Raw genomic sequence first — 24,019 nt, 5'->3', positions numbered from 1 at the left:
AATCGGGAAACCTGTCCCTGAATGGACAACCCTAATTTAAGAGGTAGGGCGGATTACTGTGGTCGGCCAAAAAGCTAGTTTCTTGTTTACATTTTAAAAAACTTTTTTGGAAAAAAACAAGTTTGGGTCGGTTTGGTCCATATAGAATTGAATATATATCGTCGGCCTGGCTAGCCAAAGTAGTCAAGTCAATGTAGACGGTGAATACCTAACTTCCAAATTCTTAAATTGAACCAGGTATGGACTAAACTAAGTTTAGGATTAACAGATATGAGCCTATAGTCTTAACGTTCATATTTTACATCATATCCAAAAACCAACTTTTTACTATCACAGTAAAATATTATAAAGGATTAGGAATTTAATCTACTGCATATTATACGTACTGTTGTTTAATAAAGATATCAACATATGGATCATATGGGTGGAACTGAGATAAGAACAAAAACTAGTCCATAATTTATTTATTTTTTCACATTGTTGTTGTTATTCACATTAAGTTTTAAATAATCACCGACTTTAAATTTTGTGGTGTTGAGCTTGTTGATTGCAGGAAAACAAATCTATAATTTATGCCTCTACTAAATGGGATGCATTACTCGGAATAGCCATCTTATTGACATGTGGGGTTAAATGTACTGTATTATTCTCTTTTGATATGGGAGGGGTCGTAAGAATACATGAAAGTCATGTTGCTTTGCTAAATTATTGTTATCTCTTCAAATCTAAATGATGGGCTATAGAGACAAACCGAGAATAGATTGTCTGCTAATGAAGTAACATTTCAAAATTATAATAATTTCGTTGATTATCTTTTAAGACTGTGTTACTTACATATGTTGTAACAGTCTGACCTAACTCTACCAAGATTAGTTTCATTTTTACATGAATCATATCCGTTTTAAATAATCTTGATTGTGTGCCTTGTAGAAAACATAGCCTCATAACTGCTAACTCATCACAGCTGCCTTTATAGTGACGGATCAAAGCTATTCATTTCGGTTCAGTTGGCAATGATTTTTCTTAACTTTTGAAAATGTACATGTAGGCTGTAGATTTTGTATTCCTGACAAAATTTATGTAAGCTTTTTGCTAATCTTAAACTTATGGTCATTTTCATATGTTATATGGTGCATGCATATACTTGTATACATAACATATATAGTACATTATATCTACCAAATTAATTGTTCGTAAAATTGTAATAATTGCTTCCAGTTTCCTACAACCAAAACTTTGATTATAAACAAACATGAGTACACGAGGGAATTAGTGATTTGTGGTTAGTGTGTTGCTTTCGCCTAAACGTCGGATATTGTTATATAATCACTATGTGTGCTAATTCCAGTTGCCACCCTCTAAATTTGTAATAAAATAAGTCATATGATTGCGATTGTAAACATAGATATAGAGTTTTTCTTTCTTCTCGACCATGAAAATTGTTGGTTAGTATATTTACCTTATCTTAATTTTAAGCTGTATAATTCCTTTGGAAAATTTTGTGAAGAAGAAACATGAAACTAAAAGATTATAGGAGTTTTGGATTATATCGAAATTTTTTGATAAACAATTTATTGGCGGTGAAAGACTGAAAGTGATGTTGTGTTATACTGTTCTTTTTGTCCATCGGAAAAAAAATGGAGGTGATGCAGAGAAATCCACGTGGAAGATTCTATGTGGCGTAGAAGATTAGGGAACGACGTTGAAAACAATAAAATATTAATTTAGAAATAATATAGTTGTACAATACAATACTTATATACAACTTTTAAATGGAAACAAACCAATTTGAGGACCGACTCTTACCAACAACTATTTATTTGGCTCTTTTTGGATGCATCTTATTACACCAATCATCAATCCCTTCATGCACTGCTGCCTGAAGATAATATGACTTTTGGCGTCCACGAAAAAGGTGTTATTCTCCCAAAATAATTTCTGTAAAGGAGAATTACAGAAATTAATAAATACTATTTTTGGTGCTCGGTCGTGTTTTATCGTTTTCTACAAGTAAAACGTAGTATATTTGATAAAGACTACTATTTTAAAAGGTCCACACATGGTGATCGATTCAGTCATCGGGTCGAGTTTCATAAGACTCGTGTTGGAGAATGTTTTTAAAGTTTTAAAAGAACATTTAAGGTATAAAATGCGATTCATACAGGTTTAATTTAGAGACTGATATCACGACATAGATTATTTTGTTTTCATCAGGCAGTTACATGCAAATTGATCTGCCTAACCCACCTAAAACTTCGAAAAATCATTGTCTACTATATATGTTAAACGTTAACCAGTTATTGTCGAATCAGTCTCTCTTTATAGAACTAGACAATATAGTCGTTGTGTCATTAACGTCAACCATATTCAAAATATGATATGAATGTATGTACTTATTGATAGCCAAAATAAGGAAAACAAATTAACAACCCTCTAGAGTAGACGAATATGTAGTACAATCCGTTGTTTAAATTAGGTCATGTGAATTTACGTGAATACAAATAGTTTCGTATTCCACACTTTACTACTACTCACGTATATATTATTCTATCTACATTGACACGTAATGGAGACGTGTCGTAAAGGCTTACTTGGCTATGACTTTTGGCAACTTGCAATGATACTCGTGGTTAATGCCGCCACATCTGAAATTCTTAGGAAAATTCTACGAATATACCTTTTCATACCCATATTTACATTTCTCATATAATTTCATCAGAATCAGAAAATTACAAAATTTTAAGCATCTATAATTTGTAAGTACGGCCATGCAAATCGATCTTTTTTTTTTTTTTTTTTTTCGTATCCGTTAATTGAAATCAATCCATTGACATAAACTAACGTCAAGATTATCTATGTGCTACTCATTGTATAACTAATGTTGCTTAGATTAGGATATCGATGAGCTAGATCAACATATTCATAATATAAGCTACTTTGGTAATGGCAACACAATTCGCATATATAGTATCTCTTTACAAAAATATGATGGGCATATAGAATCGTTATGGTTCTCTTCTTGTGATCCAAAACCGTTTAGATTTTATAGTCGGGAAAAAATCTTGACTAAGAAACTATAAAATTTACTAGGTAGATCATCTTAAGAACAAAAAATCATATTTTACTGTCCAAAATTATATTGGGAAAAAAAGTGATTAAAAGTCGAGTGATCGTTGGGTAAAAAGCATAGTCATATTACGTGGTAAATGAAACGGTAATAGTAATAAATAATTAATACTCTTTGATTTTTCAATCAACAGTCATTTTTATCGTATAAGGAAAGAAATAGTATAATAATATAAAGTCAAGTCAATAAAACAATAATTTTAAGAAGGTAATGTTATATTTGAGCTGGTGCTGCTTCATCATCATCGTCTTCACCACTTTGCTCCGACAGGTCACCACCTTTAGTTTTTTTTTGCTTTTCTCACGAAACAAACAAACTTCCTATTTTCTTCTTCTTCTTCTTCTTCTGTGAAAACAAAATTAAAAAAAAAAAAAAAAACACAACTTTAATCTCTTCCTCTTGGATTCGGAGAGAGAGAGAGAGAGAGAGAACAAAAAGAAAAAAAAAAAATAGAAGAAGAGAATTGATTTCTCTCTCTCCTATTTTAGTGTGTTCCGATCTGATCGGACTATTTTACATTCTTTTATCATTTCCGATTCTTACAGTTGTGGTGTCAACGGAGAAAATTTCCCCGGTGGTGGCAGCTTAAAGTTTTGATTTTTATCCTTACATTTGTTTTTTTTTTTTTTTTTTTTTTTGTTTACGGAAGAAGAAGAATAATTCTTCGTTGATTCCAATTTTGTGATACAAAGAGAAAAAAAAAAGGCTTATTTATGGTTCCATCAGAGATTGAAACTCTGGGAGATGAATCTGATCATCGTTTCGCCAATCTGAGAGGCGTGCGTTGGCGTCTCAATCTCGGTGTTCTTCCCTTTCATTCTTCTTCTTCCATAGATGATCTTCGCAAATCTACCGCCGAATCTCGCAGACGGTATGTATGTTCATAGCTTAAGCTTTTTCACACCCATTGCATTGTTTCCAAAAGTTTCCTAATTTGGAGATTAAGGAGCTTCTTCTTCTTGGTTTAGCAATGGATCTCTCTCTCTCTCTCTCTAATGGCTTCTTGTTGTGTCTATGTAGATATGCTGCTTTAAGGAGACGGCTCTTGATTGATCCACATTTGTCTAAACATGTTAGGAATTCTCCTGATCTCTCTATCGACAACCCCTTATCTCAAAACCCAGGTATATATAATAATAAGCTTTGGTTAGAATAAGCCCCTTTGGATAGTAATACATTCTTGTCTTTAGATTTCTTTATTGCTGAGATTCTTTGGTGTCCATTTCTGATGGCAGACAGTACATGGAGTCGGTTCTTTCGTAACGCCGAGCTAGAGAAAACTTTGGATCAAGATTTATCAAGGTTATATCCAGAGCACTGGACATACTTTCAAGCTCCTGGATGTCAAGGAATGTTAAGACGTATTCTACTCTTGTGGTGCCTAAAACATCCCGAGTACGGTTATCGTCAAGGTACATATACAAACATATTGAAAATAGTGTAGGTTTTGTAATGTATGATCTGACATTTGTTCATTGGTTTTTTTTTCCTTTCCAGGAATGCATGAGCTTTTGGCACCACTGCTTTATGTACTTCATGTTGATGTTGATCGTCTCTCTGAAGTGCGTAAAAGTTATGAAGATCATTTCACAGACAGATTCGATGGTTTATCTTTCGAAGAAAGAGATGTTACTTACAACTTTGATTTCAAAAAGTTTCTGGAAGATTTCACGGATGATGAGATTGGTGGTATTCAAGGAAGCTCAAAGAAAATAAAGAGTCTAGATGAGCTCGATCCCGAGATCCAGTCTATTGTGAGGTTAAGTGATGCTTATGGAGCCGAAGGTGAGCTCGGGATTGTCTTGTCTGAGAAATTCATGGAGCACGATGCTTACTGCATGTTTGATGCTCTTATGAATGGAGCTCATGGTTGTGTTGCTATGGCTGGATTTTTCGCTTACTCTCCAGCTACCGGATCCCACACTGGTTTACCTCCTGTTCTTGAAGCTTGCACTGCGTTTTACCATCTTTTGTCGTTCGTTGATTCGTCTCTGCATAGCCATTTGGTTGAGCTCGGAGTTGAACCTCAGTACTTTGGGCTTCGTTGGTTACGTGTTTTGTTTGGAAGAGAGTTTTTGCTTCAGGATCTGTTGATAGTGTGGGATGAGATATTCTCAGCAGATAATACAACGAGAACAGATGAAGATAACAATACAAACCAGAGCTACAAGATCTTTGATTCTCCTCGTGGAGCTCTAATCTCAGGAATGGCTGTTTCGATGATATTGTGTTTAAGATCATCACTGCTAGCTACTGAAAACGCAGCTTCTTGTCTCCAGAGACTATTGAATTTCCCAGAGAAGATTGATGTGAGGAAAATTATAGAGAAAGCTAAGTCATTACAAACTTTGGCTTTGGATGATGATGTACGATCATCAGCTCTATCGATAAATGATGGCTTTGATCAGAGCATAAGTCCTGCAGTACCTGCTCGAACCAATAGCTTTCCTTCAGGATCCACTTCTCCTAAATCTCCACTGATAATTGCACCACAAAGTTATTGGGAGGAGAAATGGAGAGTTCTACACCAAGCCGCTGAGGAAGAGAAACAGAGTCCTTCAGTACAGAAGAAGAAGCCTTGGTTCAGGGTGAAAAGACTTTTCAGAACAGAGTCTGAGCCAACTCATAACGCCAAGTCATCAAATGGGAAAAGTGAAGTCAAGGTATCATCAGTTGCGCGTAACTTGCTTGAAGATTTTAATCGGCAGCTCGTTGCTGAACCTGAGGAAGCTAATCGGATAGACGTTGTGAACATTGAAGATAGCTCAATTCGAGAAACGGAGGAAATGAACACGGATTTCGAAACTGCTGGGGAAGAGAGTATAGCAGTAGAGGAGAATTCATCTGATGTTTCCTCAGATCCAAACAGTCCTCTCAGAGACTCAAACTACATTGAGAATGATTCGGATAGCAGTAACGAGTCAGATTTGTTTCCTAATGAAACAGTTACAGATCAAGAAACAAGGGTAGTAGATTCGCCTCTTTCCATTTCTTCCCAACCGAGCATGGAGTTTCCAGTAACTCAGTCTAAAGATCAAGAAACAGACGTAGTAGATTCGCCTCTTCCCGTTTCTTCTGAACCGAGCATTGAGTTTCCAGTAACTCAGTCTCATGAAGAAGAGGACTCTGCAGATAAATCTGTGGCTATTATTAAGGAGCGTAGTAAGGTTTTACCGGGGAAATTCCAGTGGTTTTGGAAGTTTGGACGCAATCTCGCTGCTGAGGAGACAAGATCTAATAGTGGTGAAAGTAATAAGAGCAATTTGGTTTGTTCTTCCGAGTCACCTTCTCTTCCACAGGCCTCATCATCGAGCAGCAAAGGAGACACAGACCAGAAAGTGATGAATACTCTGAAGAACCTTGGCAACTCCATGCTTGAACATATTCAGGTCACTCTCATTCTCGTTCTCAAGTCATTTCATCTGTGCTAAAAGTAGTCGAACGTCTGATGATTTTTGATTTATATATGTTTCAGGTGATCGAGTCGGTTTTCCAGCAAGAACGAGGTCAGGTTCAGGCAGGATTAATAGAGAACTTATCTAAGACCAATTTGGTTGAAAAAGGACAAATCACAGCTATGACTGCTCTCAAGGAGCTTCGGAAAATCAGTAATCTTTTGTTGGAAATGTGATGGACCCTTTGATTCTTCTTGTTCGGCTCTCTGTGTATATATACAGTCTACTCTTTTTTTGTAAAGTATTGTTATTTAGAGCACGAAATATAAATAAAGGAATCATTTTTCTTATCAGCGTATTCTTCAACTCTGCAGACTTTGCTGTAGAACAAAACAAAAAGTTTTGGTTTTGTATGGTTATGTAAATGATGTTATCAATAAAGATGCATAACTTCTGAGTTCCTGTGCTTTGAACAATAGAGGTAAAAGCATAAAAAATGCTGCTCACATACATTAGTTTTGAAGTCTTAAGGTAAAATTTTCTAGTACTTACACATGCGATCCAGAAGACTAAAGTAGAACACAACATTTCCTTTTCCGAGTTGAAGAAGATGGAGAGTATGCAGAAAAAGAGTCTAATCTATGTTGTGAAAACCAGGGAGTAGTGAAGTTATGAAGCCAAAAACTATCATTTGAATCTCTTTCACTATTCCCCACCATTGATTCCCTTGGTTCCCTGCATGGACGTTTTCATTTTCATTTGCTCGGTTCCCGTTATCAGCTTGATTCTCTTGTCCCTCTGCACAAGAAAATAGAAACAAATTGCTTCGGCATAAGTTGCTTTTTTGTGATGGCTTCAGTAAACACCATGGAAGAGAGATCTAGCAAGCAATATACCTGGAACTGCATCTTCATTTAGTGGCACTGCAGCTGCGGGATCATTATCAGCTCTCGCAGCAGGTCTATGAGGTCGAGGTGGTGGTACTGCTGCTCTATGCATGCCTTGTGAAAGCCATCGCACAAATGGTGCAAGAGCTCCAGTTTGGTATCTGTCAATATTTCAACACCAGACAGAGGTTACCATTTTTGTTAACAAACTCCCAAAAAGAAGGTTCTCAATGCTTGTGTGCACAACAGATTAATAAATTGTTCTTAAACACAGACCAATTTAACATATTTCAGCATACATTCGTTGTCATACTCAAGCTTCATAGACCTTCAAAGAGAGAAAGCAAACCAGATTCTCGAGACTTACAAGTAAATTATGGTAGCGAAAATCACGAGAACAGCAAGCCTTTGTCTTGATCCATCTTGGTTGAACAAAAAGATGACAGCAGCAAGCTTGAGTATGAGAAACAAGTCAAGCTGAAACGCAATCTGAAACCTCCTTTCCACAACGTGCCTCTGATGTGCAGGTTGCTGCTGTTGTTGACCCTGCCCGGCTTGCGCTTGATTCTCTCCCCCAGTCTCACCCTCATTACTTGGTCTAGTACTAAACGATAAACAAACAACCCATCAATCCAAAAAGATTCAATATAAAGCCTAAACTTTTCTACACATTAACTCATCTGAAGCCAAAACCATCAGTAATTTGACCTAAACAATGATTTCTTCTAGCTATGAAGATGCAATGGCATGATCGAATATTGAAGCTACTCCATCAAAACCGTGGGAGATTGGAAAGAATTACTTACGTGGGAACATTGTAAGTGAGAGGGATAAGATAATTTGAAGGAAGACCAGCGACATGTCCTCCAAATTGATGCACAGGAACAGCATAGATCCCAGCTCCACGGTTCATTTGTTCCTCATACTGACCAGGATTCAACCCGGGAACAAGACCCGGATAAAAAACCGGGTACATTGGAGGAGAATCACCATTGGGATAAGCACGAAACCCAGAAGAAGACGCTGGATCCTGTATAACAAAACACCCACAAACCAAATCACGAAGTCAAATTCAAAATAAAAGTTACAAAATTGTTTCTGTAAAAATTCGCAAACCCTTGAATGATCTAGAGAAAAGGGGGAAACTTTTAACTGTTCTACCACTAATCTAATAATCAAAAGACACAGGAACATCGACGGAGACGACGAATCAAACTAGGCAAATCAAAACGATCGAAGTCGAAGAGAAGATAAGTCACATACCTGAGTTTTGATCCCAGCAGCATCTTCTTTGTCAGCAGAAGGTTGATGTAACGCTGGTGAAGAAGACACCTTTTCGGGTTCTTCCGCCATTTCTCAAAAGGATTAAACTTTATTGCAGAAGCTCTCTTGCTCTGTTTTGAATCCGCGAAATTGTTCGTTCGTTCGTTCGTTCTTTCTCCTTCGTTTGATAATTTTTTTCCCGATTGGGAGAGGAGGAGGTGAAAAACGCTCTGCTCCTTCGTCAGCTTCTCCAATTAAATTTCGACACGTCACCAATGCTTGTGACATTAGTATTTATTTGGTTTCGAATTTACGGTAAAATTGCATAAAACATCCTTGATTCTTTACATAAAACGCAATTTTGTACAAACTAATAAAATGATACTGAAAAACTCCTCCATCCAAAATTGTATAACTAAATCAAAGTAACATAATTTACCAAAGTAATCAAAGTCGAGATGGAATTCATTTTTGTTCTTAAACCCTTCAAAAAAAAATTTCCTCTCTTCAAATATAATAAATCAAATAAGAAACCTGAAGCTTGTTCTAAAGCTCCACAAAAAAAAAAAAAAAGATTACTTTTATCAAGTCATGAGCGTACAATGCCATTAAACAATACTAGGACTAATCTTAGATAGATACTATCCAAGAATAAGATCATACATAAGGCTTGAACAAAAAAAAAGAAGGAGATAAAGTTAAATGCAAAGCCCAAAAAAAAAAACTAGTAACACACCGTTGGTAGAAACATTGGACTCTCTACATGATCCAAAAAGACTTTAGCACGATGGTCATTCCCAAGTCCTTCAATCACAACTTTTCTGGCATGGTTTACCTTGAGATCGTAACAAATAAAAGAGAAACGTTTAGGGTTCTTATAATGAAACGGTACAAATATAAGCTCGCCGGTACGGAGTGCACCCCGGAACGTAAACCATTCATCATCCCCAACTAAGTTTGTCCAAGAAGGAACCAATAGAGAACATTTTGACCATTCTTGGTTACTGAAATCCTTGAGAACCCACAGGTCAAGTGTACCTCTACATATGGTATCCGTTAAAGCTATCTATCCACCGTAGTCCACCAGTTTACTAGAACGACTATCAGGTAAACCAATAACATTAAAGTCTTCAGACATCAGATTGAAGCTTATTAGAGAATAGAATCGTATATCGACCTTAGCTAAATAATACACAACCCCATTTATGCATATTCCTTTACTTACAAAGGAAGAACCACCTAGACGATGGCCATGCTTACATTCAATCATTCTCCATTCTTGTTTAGCTCCTAGAGTGAGAACTTGATGCTCCTCCGTCTCAATATTTTTTAAGAATCTATCTCTGAAAAGAACACGTCGATTTGTCATGCACAAGACTTTGTATAGATCGTTAACTGGATCATATCCAAAAAAAAGATGATATGATTCTTTTATAGTTTTGACTCTGGGCAAAGCTACGAATTGACCAGTGGTAGGATTTCCAATCAACACTTTAGTACCATTAAAACAGCATATCAAGCCGCGGACGGGAGGAGAAAAGCAATACCGTGAATCTGGTTTCGGAGTAAGAGTTACCCTTTCCCTATGATGATGATCATCAGAAGACAACAGATCCTCCAGGGATCGGGAGACAAAGAAGTGCATGTCCAGACGGTTGACTGTGAAAAGAAGACGAGGCCGAGTAATAGATCGAGTCAGGTACATATCAGTTAAGATCAACAATACATATACTCGATGATAGATGACCAGTATCTAGAAACGATGATAGATGACCAGTATCTAGAAACGAAGCTGAGTTTGACTATGGATTTGGCCGGCGATTTTAGGAGAATCTCAAGTATCAGTTCCGGAGGAATATTCGAAAACAGATCGATTTCTTCGCTTTTGTCTTGACATTTCTTAGACCTAGTAAGACATTCTCGATTTTTCTTTCTCACCTTACCCATGGCGAGTTTCGTGTTCTGCTCACTGTTTTTTTTTCTTTTACTCTTGGTTGGGGTAAACCCTAATCGCCCATATATTTTTTGCAACTGGAAACCTAAAATTAATCTTAACATTACACAAAAATAAAAAAGCCCTTATGTATCAAGATTTTTTTTTTTAAAAAAGTTACACAAAAGGTTCCCCAATTAGTTATCGCCACCCGCATAACGAAAACGGAGAATCTATTCGTAGGGATGCGAGATTGATCGTTCGCCTACTCCTTCGTCAGCTTATCCAATTAAATTTCGACACGTCACCAATAGTTGTGACATTATTTATTTAGTTTTGTATTTCTCGTAAATTGCAGGGAAAATCGGTATTTTCATACCCTAGGGGTATGTTGAATTCATACACCAGCTATAACACTGAGTAAATCCATACACAAAGTTTAGTAAAATTCAAATTGGCTGCACCAACTCGACAAACGGTGTAAGAACATGCACAAGCCGTGACGGTGTTATCTGACCGTTAACAACTGTTTACGTGGATGCCACGTAATAAACGACGTCGTATTGAGATACGAAAGAAAGAGTTTTTTTTGTCCAAAACGACGTTGTTTCCATTGTCTTCTTCCTTTTTACTTCTTTCACGAGTCGAGAGAAAGTTTGTTCAATTGATTTGGGGATTTTTAGAACATTTAGAGTTTTTGGGCAAAATCGATTAAGATGTCTTCATCATCAGCTTCTTCAAGTGAGTAATTGAGAACATAATGTGTTTAGTTTCCTTGTCTTTGTATATTTTGATAGAAATATTATTTGATTGTGAATTGGTGAATCCGTTATTTGGTGAAGGAGTGAGCAGCGACAGAGTCAATGTCATTAGAAGAGGAATCCCACGAAAATGTAGATGTGGTCGATTCTCTGTAATGAGAACTTCAAACACAATGAAAAATCCTGGAAGACTCTTTCATTGTTGTCCTAATGGATCCGACGAGGTAATCAATATAGTTGGTCATATGAAAATTGTTCTCATAACCTTCTCATAATGTGTATTTTTGTATTAGAATCTGAATCATTTGTTTAAGTGGACCGACATAAGCATGGTTGAGGAGATGGAAGAGGTTGAAAATGTAGTTGACAAAATAGAAAGAGAAGTGGGAAGCTTAGCAAAGGGATTAGATGAGGTAGAAGCTATCAAAGAAATCGCAGAAAGATGTGAAAAAGATATTGTAGAGCTCAAAGGTGTGGTGAGTTCTTGTGAGAAAGAGATTTAAGAGCTAAGAAGCTTCAAGAACATGATTGTTTGTGGTGGTTTAGTTGTGGCTTTTGTCTACTATGTAATATTTGTGTAATGTGTTGTTAAGTGTTTTTGTTGTGATTAAGCTTGTAATCATGGAGTTGTTAAGTGTTTTTGTTGTTAACTATGTTAAGATTAATATAAAACTTCAATAAGTTTTGATTAGATGAAAAATAGAAGTCATGTTTTGAGTACAACAAAAACTTGAAATTCACCGAACTACAACCATAAACTACCATGAGATTACCACAAAAACTTTCAATCTCATCGGACAAAAACAAAATACTAACTTCCATTCGTCCCTTCCTTCTATTCAGTTCATTCATTCCATTCCATGGCTTGGTCCTTGGGTTGGTGCTTGACTAAGTCCTTGGCTTTGTCTTTGGCTTGGTTCTTGGCTTTGTCCTTGGCTTGGTTCTTGGCTTTGTCCTTGGCTTGGTTCTTCACCAGTTTTCTTCTTCTTCCACCTTCTACCAACAACTCCCAGAGCCGGACAACTTCTAGTATTATGACCGACGGTACTACACCGGCCACAACGACTATCTCGTCCAGCTTTTGAAACTTTGATTCTCTTCTCCGGTTGTTCTTGTTCTTCTTTTCCTTTTGACTTCTTCTTTGGAGACTCATTCTTGCCCTTCTTTCTTTTTTCTGTCTTTTTGGGACCTTTTGTAACTTCTCGTGGTGGTGGTTGAATCCTAGGCTCCTGAGATCTTATCCAAAAACCAATGCCATTAATTGCTGAGATTGACTCAGAGTAAATCTTGACATTTGTTGATGCCAAGTACCAATCACAGTTAACATAATCTTCAGGATTGTGCTTCTTGGTCAGTATGACTCTTAAAACATGGCGGCAAGGGATCCCTGTCATACTCCATCTTCGACATGCACATGTCTTTGCATTCATATCAACCTTGAATCCATGTTTGTTTTCGAGAACCTCATACTGCCCATTTCCACAAGGAATTACCTGACAATACTTTCGTAAAAGCTCTTCCTCTTTGATGGTGTTGGCGACCTTGAGAGTGTATTTCCCTTGACGTTTCATTGATTTTTTAAGCCTCACATCTATACGCATCATAGTTTGTCTTCTTATTGTCTCCAACATCTCCACTAATGGCATTTCCCGTGCTTTGTTGATAGCATTGTTGTAAGACTCAGAAAAGTTATTAGAAACATCTTCACAACTGGATTTGCAGCCAAAGAAGGCACGACTACAGTTTCGCGGATTCCTTTGCATGACAGCCTCATACACTCCTTCATCAAACTTCTTCAATTCGTCAATGGATTTGTTATACTCTGATGCATTAAAACTCTTTGCAACTGCCCAAAACAACTTCTTTGGCAAATCTTTACCTGGATAAACTCTTCTAAGGTTACCATAGATATGGCGTGCACACATCCGGTGTTCCACCTTTGGTAGCTCTTGATCAACAACATTGAGCAATCCCTTTTGTCTATCAGAGATAAGGGTAAATCCATCACCATCTTCAAGCTTCAAATCAACTTTCAGCTTCTTAATGAACCACAACCAAGCATCATAGTTCTCTGTTTGCACAACTGCCCAAGCAACCGGATAGAACTGATTGTTAGCATCTCTTCCTACAGTTGCCAACAGTTGTCCTTTCACACCGTTTTTTAAGAAGCAACCATCTATGCCAATTATTGGCCGACAATATGCAAGCCAAGTCTTCCGAAGGGCTTCAAAGCAGACATAAAACCTATCAAACCTGACGATACCAGCATCATCAGTCAATGTCCCAACCTCCGCTGTTGAACCCGGATTTGATCTACAATACAGAAATCAAACCCATATTACCGACTAACTCCAAAATTATAAGAAAAGCAAAGTAAAAAAAAGCTTGACTTACTCTAAAAGATGTTCCATGTAATCATGTAGACGAGCAAATTGCTCATCATATTCCTCTTGAATCATCTTCAATGCTTTTGCTCTAGCTGTCCGACACTGATCATAAGTAGCAACTATGGTGTAACGCTCCTCAATCGCATCTTGCATCGCCTTAGCATTGAATGTCGGATCCTTCCTTATGTCATTCAAGAACAACTGAGCAAGGACTCCACTCTTGATCACTTTACTAAACCCGTCCTTTGTACATGCATGGACATCATTGCATGTCTTCACCATGTACTTTCCAATTTTATCTTCATAGGAGCAGTAGATCTTGAATTTGCAATTCCCTCCAATGGAACACCTTACTTCACTCTTCTCTGAACCCCATCTTGTAAACTTTATATTCTCTCCATTCTTAAGAGCATAGTCAACCACAACTTCTTTAAACTCACCTATACTATCAAAGACTTGCTCTAATTTTATTTCTCCACTACCTTTTTTGCACCTCATATATCTTCTTTCAACGTCCTTGCAATCTGAGTTAGGAGGAGTATCCTCATCATTATCATGCTCTTCTTCGTCAACAAAACCTGCTAAGTTCTTCTCCACTCGACCTTCCATGTCAACAAATACCCTACGAGCATCTCTATCATCACCATGAGAACCATCTCTATCACTATGAGCACCATCTCTATCATCGCCAATAGAACCATCTCTATCACTATGAGCACCATCTCTATCATCACCATAAGAACCAGCTTCAAGAAGCTCATGCTGTTCTTTCTCTAGAAAGATTTCTATCGACTTAACCCAAACCGCAGTTGTACACATTTTCTGAAAATTCTCACCTTCATTTATTAATTTCAGCTCTGAAAAATCTTCAAATGGATACTTATACCAGATTTTCTGCCCACAAAGAGGATCGTCCAATGCCGCCATCAGATTAGTCACTACACTTTCTGGTTTGCTTTCAAGGGTTAGAGTTGATCCTCCAACATAAGTAATTTTTTTCCCATCAACAACTCCAAACTCTCCACCATTGTGGCATTGGAATATGACATCCTCATCGGAGCTGAAAAAAAAACTTAAAAGAATTAGAGGGTTTTCTAAATAAACACTCCTAAGTATCTCAATTAAGAAAATCCCTAAATTATAAAAACCCTAAAAATTGAATTAAAATTACCTCATTTTCCGATGACAATACGGTTAACAACACTTTATACACTCTCCACGGTCGACAATCGTTGCTAATTGAATCAATTGACCAATTGATTTTGATTTATTGGTGAAAAGAAGAGAAGAAACATGAGTCGGGATTGAGAAACATAACTCGAGTCGGGAAAGAAGAAGTAGATGGCTTAGGAAGAAGACAATGGAAACGACGTCGTTTTGGACAAAAGAAGCTCTTTCTTTCGTATCTCAATACGACGTCGTTTATTACGTGGCATCCACGTAAGCAGCTGTTAACGGTCAGATAACACCGTTACGGCTTGTGCATGTTCTTGCACCGTTTGTCGAGTTGGTGCAGCCAATTTGAATTTTACTAAACTTTGTGTATGGATTTACTCAGTGTTATATCTGGTGTTTGAATTCAACATACCCCCTTAGCTGGAGTATGAAAATACCGATTTCCCTAAATTGCATACAAGAAAGATGCTTGGCTTTTTTCAAAAAGCATACTATAATTTTGGCCAACAAAATAAATGTGTATACTCAAAAACTTATCCATCATAAACTTGAAAATAAAATAAAAATCACAAGTATCCTAATTACCCAAGTATCGAAATCGGAACTCGATCAATTTTGTTCTCTAATTAAAACTAGGCTTAAACCAGAAAAGAAAAGAAAAGAAAAGAAGAAAAAGACATTAATGCAAGCAACACCAAAAAAAACTAGTCATGATCATCTCATTAACTGATCACTTTTGGGATAAAAAATGGACTCTCTACATGATTCAAAAAGACTTCGATATGATCAAAGTCATCCCCAAGTCCTTCCATCAAAACCTTTCTGGCATGGCTGTACTTGAGATCGTAATAAATAATAAAGAAGGGTGGATGGGAAGGACTCGGTACAAATATAAGCTCGCCGGTACTAAGTGTACCACCGAACATAAGCCAATGATCAATGCCAACTAATTTTTCCCAAGAAGGAACCAATAGAGAAACTTTTGACCATTCTTGGTTGCTGGCATCTTTCAGAATCCACAGGTCTAGTGTACCATTACATAAGCCATCCGTTAAAGCTATCTTTCCACCATAGTTCACCAGAGTACGATACTGACTACTATATTTGATATCCTCAGGGAACTCAATAACACTATAGTCTTCAGATCTCAGATTGAAGCTTATTAGATAATGAGGTCGTCTATCGTCGTCGGACCGAGTTAAATAATACACAACCCCGTCCATGCATAGTCCTTTACTTGTATCATAATATCCAGCTGCACGATGCTTGCATTCAATCATTCTCCATTCTTGTTTAGCTCCCAGAGTGAACCCAATAACTCTTTTAAATTTACCGAAAGGGACAAGTCGATATGTCATGCACAAGACTTTGAATAGATCGTTAACAGGTTCATATCCAAAAAAAAGTTTATACGAATCTTTTATAGTTTTAACTCTGGGCAAAGCTACGAATTGACCAGTGCTAGGATTTCCAATCAACACTTGAGTACCATCAGAACAGCATATCAAGCCGCGGACGGGTTGAGAAAACTCAATCCGTGAATCGTGTTCCGGAGTAAGAGTTGTCCTATGATGATGATCAGAAGACGGATCCTCCAGGGATCAGGAGTGAAAGAAGTGCATGCCCAGACGGTAGACTGCTAAAAGAAGACGAGGCCGAGTAATAGATCGAGTCAGGTACAACTCGGTGAAATCTTTGTCGCGGATAATAGATGACCAGTGTTTAGAAACGAAGCTGAGGTTGACTATAGATTTGGCCGGCGATTTTAGGAGAATCATTAGTATCAGTTCCGGAGGAATATTCGAAAACAGATCTTCTGGATTTTTATTCCTCACCTTATCCATTGGGAATTTCAGTTCTGCTCACTGCTTTATTCCTTTTCACCCTTGGTTGGGTTAAACCCTAATTGTCCTTGTACTTTTTTTGCAAAGTCAAAACCCTATTAATATCAAGAATAAACATAAGCCGGATTGATCTCCAATAATTTTTTTTACAGTTGATGAATTATTGGTCGGATACAATACAACTTACTACAAGACAAAGCTGAAGCCGAGGTTTGGATCGTAGTCGTAGAACCAGAGGAAGTTGAGTTTGAGCAATTTGTTCTCGCCTTCCGAGATTCAAGAGTTTATGGAGCGGCCAAAAACACTTGGGTTATAAAGAATGTAAGCTACAATTTTCTATTTATGCACGTGAAGACTAGTGGAGAATATTGTATTTTTTTTTGGTTTTTGGCCTACCTCAAAGTCCTTGTGCTACAAGATTCCTCTGTTATTCCTTTTCTTATAACTCGATTTTTTCCTTTTATCTTTTTCCTTTAATTAATATGTAGGGTATTACTTCTATATACATTATGCGGTTTATTTTCTACTTAATAATAAATATTCTAATCTATACTAATAAAAAGTAGAAGCTATAAGCTGTCTATCTAGTATTTTAAACATCCAATCGGAATTCTACATGTCACTAATTAACATTTTTAAGATTTTCAGAATTTTCTATATTAAGATATTTTTTAAACAACCGATCATGATTTGACATGTCATTTATTAACAATTTTAAAATTTCCAGATTTTTTTAGAAAAAGAAAAAATGCTGTCCACCTAGGATTTTAAACATCCAATCGGAATTCGACATGTCACTAATTAACATTTTTAAGATTTCCAGAATTTTTTATATTAAGATATTTTTTAAACGACCAATTAGGATTTGACATGTCATTCATTGATATTTTTAAAATTTCTAGAATTTTTTAGAAAAAGGAAAATTTGAAATTTATGTAAATAAAAGAACTATGTACAATATCCCACATCGGCTAGAAATTTTTTAGACAATGGTTCAGAACCATTATAAATAAGATTAATATGCTTCCAACAACGAATGAGTAGGAAAGCTTGATTTATCAGGCGTCCAAGTTTAAAAGTTTTATTCGGTTTGATCCGGTTTTTTATCTGATCAAATTAAAACTTTAAAAAATTTCAAAAAATATAATAATATTTAAAAATTTTAGAAGTTTAAATATTATAAATATTGAAACTTTTAAAAGTTCTTAGCTTTTTATAAGTTTTAAAATATTATAATTTTTAAATTTTAATAGTTTAAAATATTATAAATATTGAAACTTTTCAAAAGGTTCAAATATTATATTTCGAACCATTTAAAAGTTTAAAATATTATAAATATTGAAACTTCTTAAAGTCTTAGCTTTTAAAGGTTTCAAAATATTATAATTTTTAAATTTTAAAAATTTCTCAACATTTAAAAGTTTTTTTAAAAATTAGAATTTATAAATTTTAAAAGTTTAAAATATTATAAATATTGAAACTTGAAAATTTTAAAAGGTTCAAATATTAAAAATATTTAAACTTCATAGAATGTTTTAAAACATTACAATTACTTAACCTACATAGAAATTTTAAGACATTATATCTATACTAATAAAAAGTTGAAGCTATAAACTCCTAAAGGTGTCCATATAGAATTTAAAAAAAAATCAATAAGAATTAGATATTTCACTAATAACATTTTTAGAAATATAGTAGTAATCTATATATTAAGATTTTTTTAGAAAAAAAAAAGTAAAATTTATAGAAATAAAAGAAATATTTACAACATCCCACATCGGCTAGAAAATTTTAGACAATGGCTAAGAACCATTATAAATAAAACTAGTATGTTTTTAACTATAAATTTATCAGGTTTGCTTGATTTATGCTTATTTATCAGGTTTCCAAATTTAGAAGTTTTATATGATTTATTTTAGCAAATTAAATTATATAAAGGTTTAAATATTTAATATAGAATATTTAGAAATATTATAAATACCTCCATAAAAATGTTAAAAAATTATAACTATTTAAACTCTATAAAAAGTTAAAGTGTCATTAATATTTAACTAAAACAAAATAATGTTACAAATATTTAAACTACATCTAAAGTTTGAAATATTTTAAAAATTTAATCTCTATTAAAAATTTAAAAGTTTAAGAATTACAAAATATTATATATCAAATTTTTAATATCTTGAAAATATCTTACTTATCTCCGTTTGTGCTTTATATATCTTATGAGCTGTAAAACATGTTTTTGTGTATGACTTTACAGATGATTTGATACTTTCGCAGTAAATTTTTATTTTCAAGTCTAAAAAATAAGGATTGACGTCGCAAGACCTTGATTTGATGTTATTTGAGTTTAAAGAATAAGGATTGACGAAAAACATAAATATTGTTATAACTATATATGTGTTCATATTACTTTCTCTGTAAGTAAGGATTTTGGTTTGAGAAGTTTCAAACCGTGTGGATCTCAAATCGAATAATATTGATGAAATTATCAATAATTGGGTGCATGTGTTGACTATGCTGGTTTTCATGAATTGCACAATTTTTATGAGAAAAGATATGATTTTGGTCTTGGAGTTTGATGGGTTAACAAGTTGTGTGGTAGTCTAAAAAAAAAGTTTTTCAGTGGAAGAATGTGAAGAAGTTGACGAGGAAGAACAAGAAGAAGAGTATAACGAAGAACCGGATGGTAAAAGTAATGATGACAATTACCATAAAATTTGACAGTGAAAATGACAAGAAAGAATATGAAGAATAAGAAAACATTGAATAAAAAACACGAAAACATAGGTGATAGCGATCAATTAAATATGAAAAACAAGATAAATTCATGATTATAAAATTGTTCCGTTTTCTGGTGGTCAAAGAAATGGTTTAAGGATATGTGTGGTCACCAGTCTGATCTGTTTCGCCTGGACGTGGAGTTAAATTCATGATTTTAAAACACAACTGATTTTTATATTATTAAAAATTGTGTATCTGAAATTTAATTTTTTTCCTTAATAGTAATTTAAAGTTTTTTATAAGATAATATTTCACTACCGTCATCAATCATATATAATTTTTATCAAAATATATCAAATAAACTCATGTGGGTTCAAAACCTAGTTACATAAATAAAGAGCATAAGAGTATGGAATGGACGTTAAACTTCCCCACTAGAAACAAATAATTCTATAGGACCATTTTGTAATTCAATTAAATTACTTACTAAATTTGGATCACAATCCCTTAACCTACTTATGAATTTTTCACTTGAAATAAAACAGCTTTTAATGGTAAACAACTAATTTTGTGATGCAATATATATCGGATTTGGTGATGTTATAAAATATAATATTAGATTAAGTTTGAAAAGTATAAATAGCACCTTCTATCCTCATTCAAGATTTTAATGTTGTTTTGCCTATTACAACGGGTTTATATATCATGTTTCTTTGGATTTATCTATCATAAATAAACATGTTGCAACAAAATTTTTTACCAAATATTACAAACATATAATCTTGACAATAATATTAAAACAGAAAACGGGATTTTTTTTATTTTTCAACAGAAAAACGGGTCTTCTATAAATTTTTAAAAATTTGGAAAAAGCATTGACATTAAATATTAAATGTTTTGGATAAATTCACCAAAACATAAAAGACCTGTTTCTGTTTTATGGTAAAAGATTAAAACCTTGAACGGTAGCAGTTTTTAGGAAGGTTTTGTTTTTCAAAATCCATTAATTTATTTAATCAAGATTATAGAAAATGAAAAAGAAGCAAATAACAAGGTAATGTCACTGGTCTCAAAACTATTTTAATGTCTTTAAAAATAATTTGACTTTTTAATTTTGGAATTTAATCTTAACAATAATTTTGCATTTAATGAGAATTTTGCAGATTTTGTAGTTCAAGAAATAAACATCAATTTGTATTTAAACACAATTAATAACAAAATCAAATTGTAATATTTTACAACTTATAATTCCGCATATAATGGGAATGATAATATTATAACTCAACCCTCAAATACATCTACTTCGAAAACAAACACCCCGTAAAAATAGATATAAAAATAAAAGAAATATATTCAATATATAGTTTAAAAAGTGTAAAATTACAAAATTCAAAACTAAAAACTTATAATTTTATGTTGCAAATTCAATAATACTGCCTAGTCAATAATAAAACCAAACGATTTATAAAAGAAAATGTCAAGAACAAAGTAATTGACAAACCCCTTTTAAACCAATGTAAAGTAGTACTCAAACTATAGAAAATAAACAAAGTGGAGAAGCGAATTAGAGAGTGACTATAAAACGCCGTCGCCACCACCATAACGAGAGAAGTTAAACGGAGAAGCCATTCGATGGATAACTATGGAAGGAGAGACGAAAAGATCTGGCTCGGAGATGAGAACGCCATCGAGTGTAAAACCGGAAGCTGAATTGTTGGTAACTACGATGGAGTGTCCAAAGAGAAGCGTAGGGATGCGAGAGAAAGGGTTCATGAGACTTATGACGGAGAAGTCAAGCCATTGTGGAACGATATGGTAAGAAGCTACGAGTGGTGACGTGGCGTTGATTCCTTCGACGGATGTTATTGGGAGGAAGAGAGTGGAAGTGAGGACTGGACCGTTGATCTCGTCGTTAGTGTTGAGGAACGCTCCACTCCAATCTTCGAAAGAACCGCTTGAGATCATTGCGTCTATGATTTTGGTTGCGATTTGGTTTTGCTCCGGCGTGAGAGTGGGAAGTGAAGTGGAGTATGTAGTGGTGATGATGGTGATGATCATAATGATGAGAACTAGTTGTTTGGTGGTTTCCATGGAAGAATAATAAGAGAACCCTCAAAATTTCTTAAGTCAAGAAAAGATGAGGAATGAAAAATATTTTTGTAGTGTCGGATAGTAATGTATAAATAAGAGGATAATTAATAATGTGGGAGAAGTAGTTGAATCATGTAAAATTAGTTTTGTACTTTGTAGTAGCGGTTGGACGCTGCAAAATCTGTAAATATTTTCAAGTGGATTTAACATGAGTGATGCATGGCTGATTATGATTTTTCAACAAATTGAGATTTTTACAAAAGATAGCAATAAGATATATATGAATATGATGATAATACTAGCAAAATACAAAAAGATATACTTAATAAATTTGGAGGCTTATCGTGGTGGGAATTGTAAAAAAGAATCACAAAGAGACTAAAGTTTGTTTTAAATTAAAGTCGGTCTACGATTTGAAAAACAGTTCTAAAAGAGCTTCTTGTCTTAAACCTTTCTTGTTTAACACGGGAACCAAAAAAACAAACTCAAAAAATCTCAATCCCCACAATTCATCTACAAGGAGAAGATAACCATGGAACAGCCGCTGAAATCTGAGTTAAGGAGATCAATCAATCAACCAGAAAAGTGTTCCTTGTGAAATTTCTGTAAGGAGAGGATGTCCAATTACGCCGGTCGGGCCGCACAATAAAAGGCAGAAGAAGGAGAAGGAGACGTCTCTGTCTCTGTCTAGGTTATCGTTGGTACCACACGATGTTGCTCTGAACTGCTTGTCCTGCCTCTCGAGATTTGACAGAGCGGTCTTGTCTGTGACCTCCAAGAGCCTCCGCTCTCTCGTGGTTTCGCCTGATCTCTACCGCACGCGTCAGCTGATGGGTTTTAGTTCCGACGAGTACTGGTATGTTTGCTTAAGCATACCTCCTTTCACAACTCCACGCTGGTTCATCCTCCGCCGTACTCGTGGAGATGTTGACGCCAACAAGTCTGTGAATCGTAGGCTAAGACCGATCCCATCCTACCCTTATCAGCCTCCGGAATCATCTTCTTTCGTGGTGCTGGGTTATGGGATCTATGTGATCGGTGGAATCTTACACGGAAACCCCACTTCTGATGTCTTGCTCCTTGATTGTCTCTCTCACTCGTGGCGCCCCATCCGGTCCATGAGAGTAGCTCGCGCTTCCCCAGCAGCGAACGTGGTAGACGGTAAGATTTACGTGTTTGGAGGCTGCCAAGAGATTGATTCCTCCAACTGGGCAGAGGTTTTCGATACAAAGACACAAACTTGGGACACCTTGCCGTTACCTGAGGATCCAGAGATACGCAGGAACACAAGTACGATCGACAAAAGTGTGGTGATGGAAGACAAAGTTTATGCGGTGGACGAGGATGACCAAACCATCTATTACCTGCCGCGTGAAGGTATATGGAGAAGAGGTAATCGGGATTCTAAGCGGGGAAACAGAAGAGACTGGTGTGCCGTAGGGGGGCTCTTGTACTGTACTGGTACTCGCGGGAGTTTAATATGGTGTGAGCCAGATGAGTTGGATTGGAAGAAGGTAATGGGTTTGGATGTTTATCACTGGTGTAAATTTGGTTTAAATGGTAAATTGTGTGTTGAGAACGTTAATACCGCGTGGAAGCTTTACTGGACCGATTTTGGTTTCAGCAGAGTGACCAGCAACTCTCGTGGGAACATTGTGGTCTTCTGGAAGGTGTATCTCCCTAGAATCGAGGAGAGGAGATATCCTAGTCGCCATCACAAGTTTCTTATCACTGGTACTAAGAGGTTGGAGCTTTGGTGCGCTGAGATTTCCTTAAAGAGAAACCCTGAAGGCGAGGTTTGGGGGACAATTGAGTGGGCCGATCTTGTCTCCAAACTTTATCGTCACTCATACAACGTTAAGGTTTTGTGTTCTGTTTCTCTCAATGTCTGAAACTTATATGCTTCCAAGTTTCTTATATCATCTCATCTCATTGCATGTATAATTTCTTTTCAGGTTTTCTTTTGGTCCATCTTCTCATTGCATGTATGTTTCTTCTTGCTGAATATATCAGCCATTTTATGGATCTTACATTCTTCTTGCGTTTTTAGAATGCTCCTGAGCAACAACCAACGCTACAAGAAGAATCGACTCTGGCTCAGCTTTGGTGCATGGTACGCTTTTTTTTTCCTAGTCTTTTTTTTGCTTGTTAATGGGATATTTTTCATCTCCATTTCTCAGTAACCTGAAACTGAATCTACTGGGATCATAGTATCATACATAACTCAACAAAACCAGGATTTGCTGGATATTTTGATTCATTCCCTTATAAAGATGTCCATATTGGAATCGAGCCTACAACAGCAACACCAAACATGTTCAGCTGGTAATGGCTTAATGTTATAAATGTAAATGGTGTTTAACAGTTGATTCGCTCTCTTCTATCGAGCCTCTTACATAAACCGAGATAATACCGTGTTCCTTCTGGCAGT

The 24,019-nt window shown here is 35.5% G+C and overlaps 6 protein-coding genes and 2 pseudogenes across 6 annotated transcripts; 3 read left to right on the top strand and 5 right to left on the bottom strand.

Moving 5' to 3' along the window:
* The first annotated feature begins 2,781 nt into the window (after positions 1-2,781).
* LOC104721864 (uncharacterized) lies at positions 2,782-6,872 on the top strand. The gene is made up of 5 exons (XM_010439936.2): positions 2,782-3,998; positions 4,148-4,251; positions 4,363-4,539; positions 4,625-6,516; positions 6,603-6,872. The coding sequence occupies exons 1-5, from the start codon at positions 3,841-3,843 to the stop codon at positions 6,756-6,758; spliced, it is 2,487 nt and encodes an 828-aa protein (XP_010438238.1). The 5' UTR covers positions 2,782-3,840; the 3' UTR covers positions 6,759-6,872.
* Positions 6,873-6,928: 56 nt separating this feature from the next.
* On the bottom strand, positions 6,929-8,940 carry LOC104721863 (uncharacterized). Its single transcript, XM_010439934.3, has 5 exons — positions 8,673-8,940; positions 8,216-8,439; positions 7,777-8,013; positions 7,419-7,570; positions 6,929-7,320 (listed from the first exon to the last, which is right to left on the bottom strand). Exons 1-5 carry the CDS (start codon positions 8,760-8,762, stop codon positions 7,157-7,159), a joined length of 867 nt encoding a protein of 288 aa, XP_010438236.1. The 5' UTR covers positions 8,763-8,940; the 3' UTR covers positions 6,929-7,156.
* Positions 8,941-9,355: 415 nt separating this feature from the next.
* Positions 9,356-10,680, bottom strand: LOC147933652 (F-box/kelch-repeat protein At3g04660 pseudogene; annotated as a pseudogene).
* Positions 10,681-11,321: 641 nt separating this feature from the next.
* Positions 11,322-11,869, top strand: LOC147933651 (uncharacterized protein At4g04775-like). The gene is made up of 3 exons (XM_087472287.1): positions 11,322-11,346; positions 11,448-11,590; positions 11,660-11,869. The coding sequence occupies exons 1-3, from the start codon at positions 11,322-11,324 to the stop codon at positions 11,867-11,869; spliced, it is 378 nt and encodes a 125-aa protein (XP_087328413.1).
* Positions 11,870-12,214: 345 nt separating this feature from the next.
* Positions 12,215-13,306, bottom strand: LOC147933650 (uncharacterized). The gene has a single exon (XM_087472286.1). It carries the CDS (start codon positions 13,289-13,291, stop codon positions 12,215-12,217), a length of 1,077 nt encoding a protein of 358 aa, XP_087328412.1. The 5' UTR covers positions 13,292-13,306.
* Positions 13,307-15,651: 2,345 nt separating this feature from the next.
* Positions 15,652-16,209, bottom strand: LOC104727674 (F-box/kelch-repeat protein At3g04660 pseudogene; annotated as a pseudogene).
* Positions 16,210-20,949: 4,740 nt separating this feature from the next.
* Positions 20,950-21,622, bottom strand: LOC104721862 (uncharacterized). The gene has a single exon (XM_010439933.2). The coding sequence runs from the start codon at positions 21,586-21,588 to the stop codon at positions 21,073-21,075; it is 516 nt and encodes a 171-aa protein (XP_010438235.1). The 5' UTR covers positions 21,589-21,622; the 3' UTR covers positions 20,950-21,072.
* Positions 21,623-22,120: 498 nt separating this feature from the next.
* Positions 22,121-23,480, top strand: LOC104727673 (F-box/kelch-repeat protein At4g39560-like). The gene is made up of 2 exons (XM_010446758.2): positions 22,121-22,143; positions 22,199-23,480. Exons 1-2 carry the CDS (start codon positions 22,121-22,123, stop codon positions 23,478-23,480), a joined length of 1,305 nt encoding a protein of 434 aa, XP_010445060.2.
* The last annotated feature ends 539 nt before the right edge of the window (positions 23,481-24,019 follow it).

Source organism: Camelina sativa, chromosome 11 (assembly GCF_030686135.1).
Source record: "Camelina sativa cultivar CO46 ecotype springtype chromosome 11, ASM3068613v1".
NCBI lineage: Eukaryota > Viridiplantae > Streptophyta > Magnoliopsida > Brassicales > Brassicaceae > Camelina > Camelina sativa.
The sequence above is the reverse complement of the archived record's forward strand: the minus strand, read 5'-3'. Positions and strand labels throughout refer to the sequence as shown.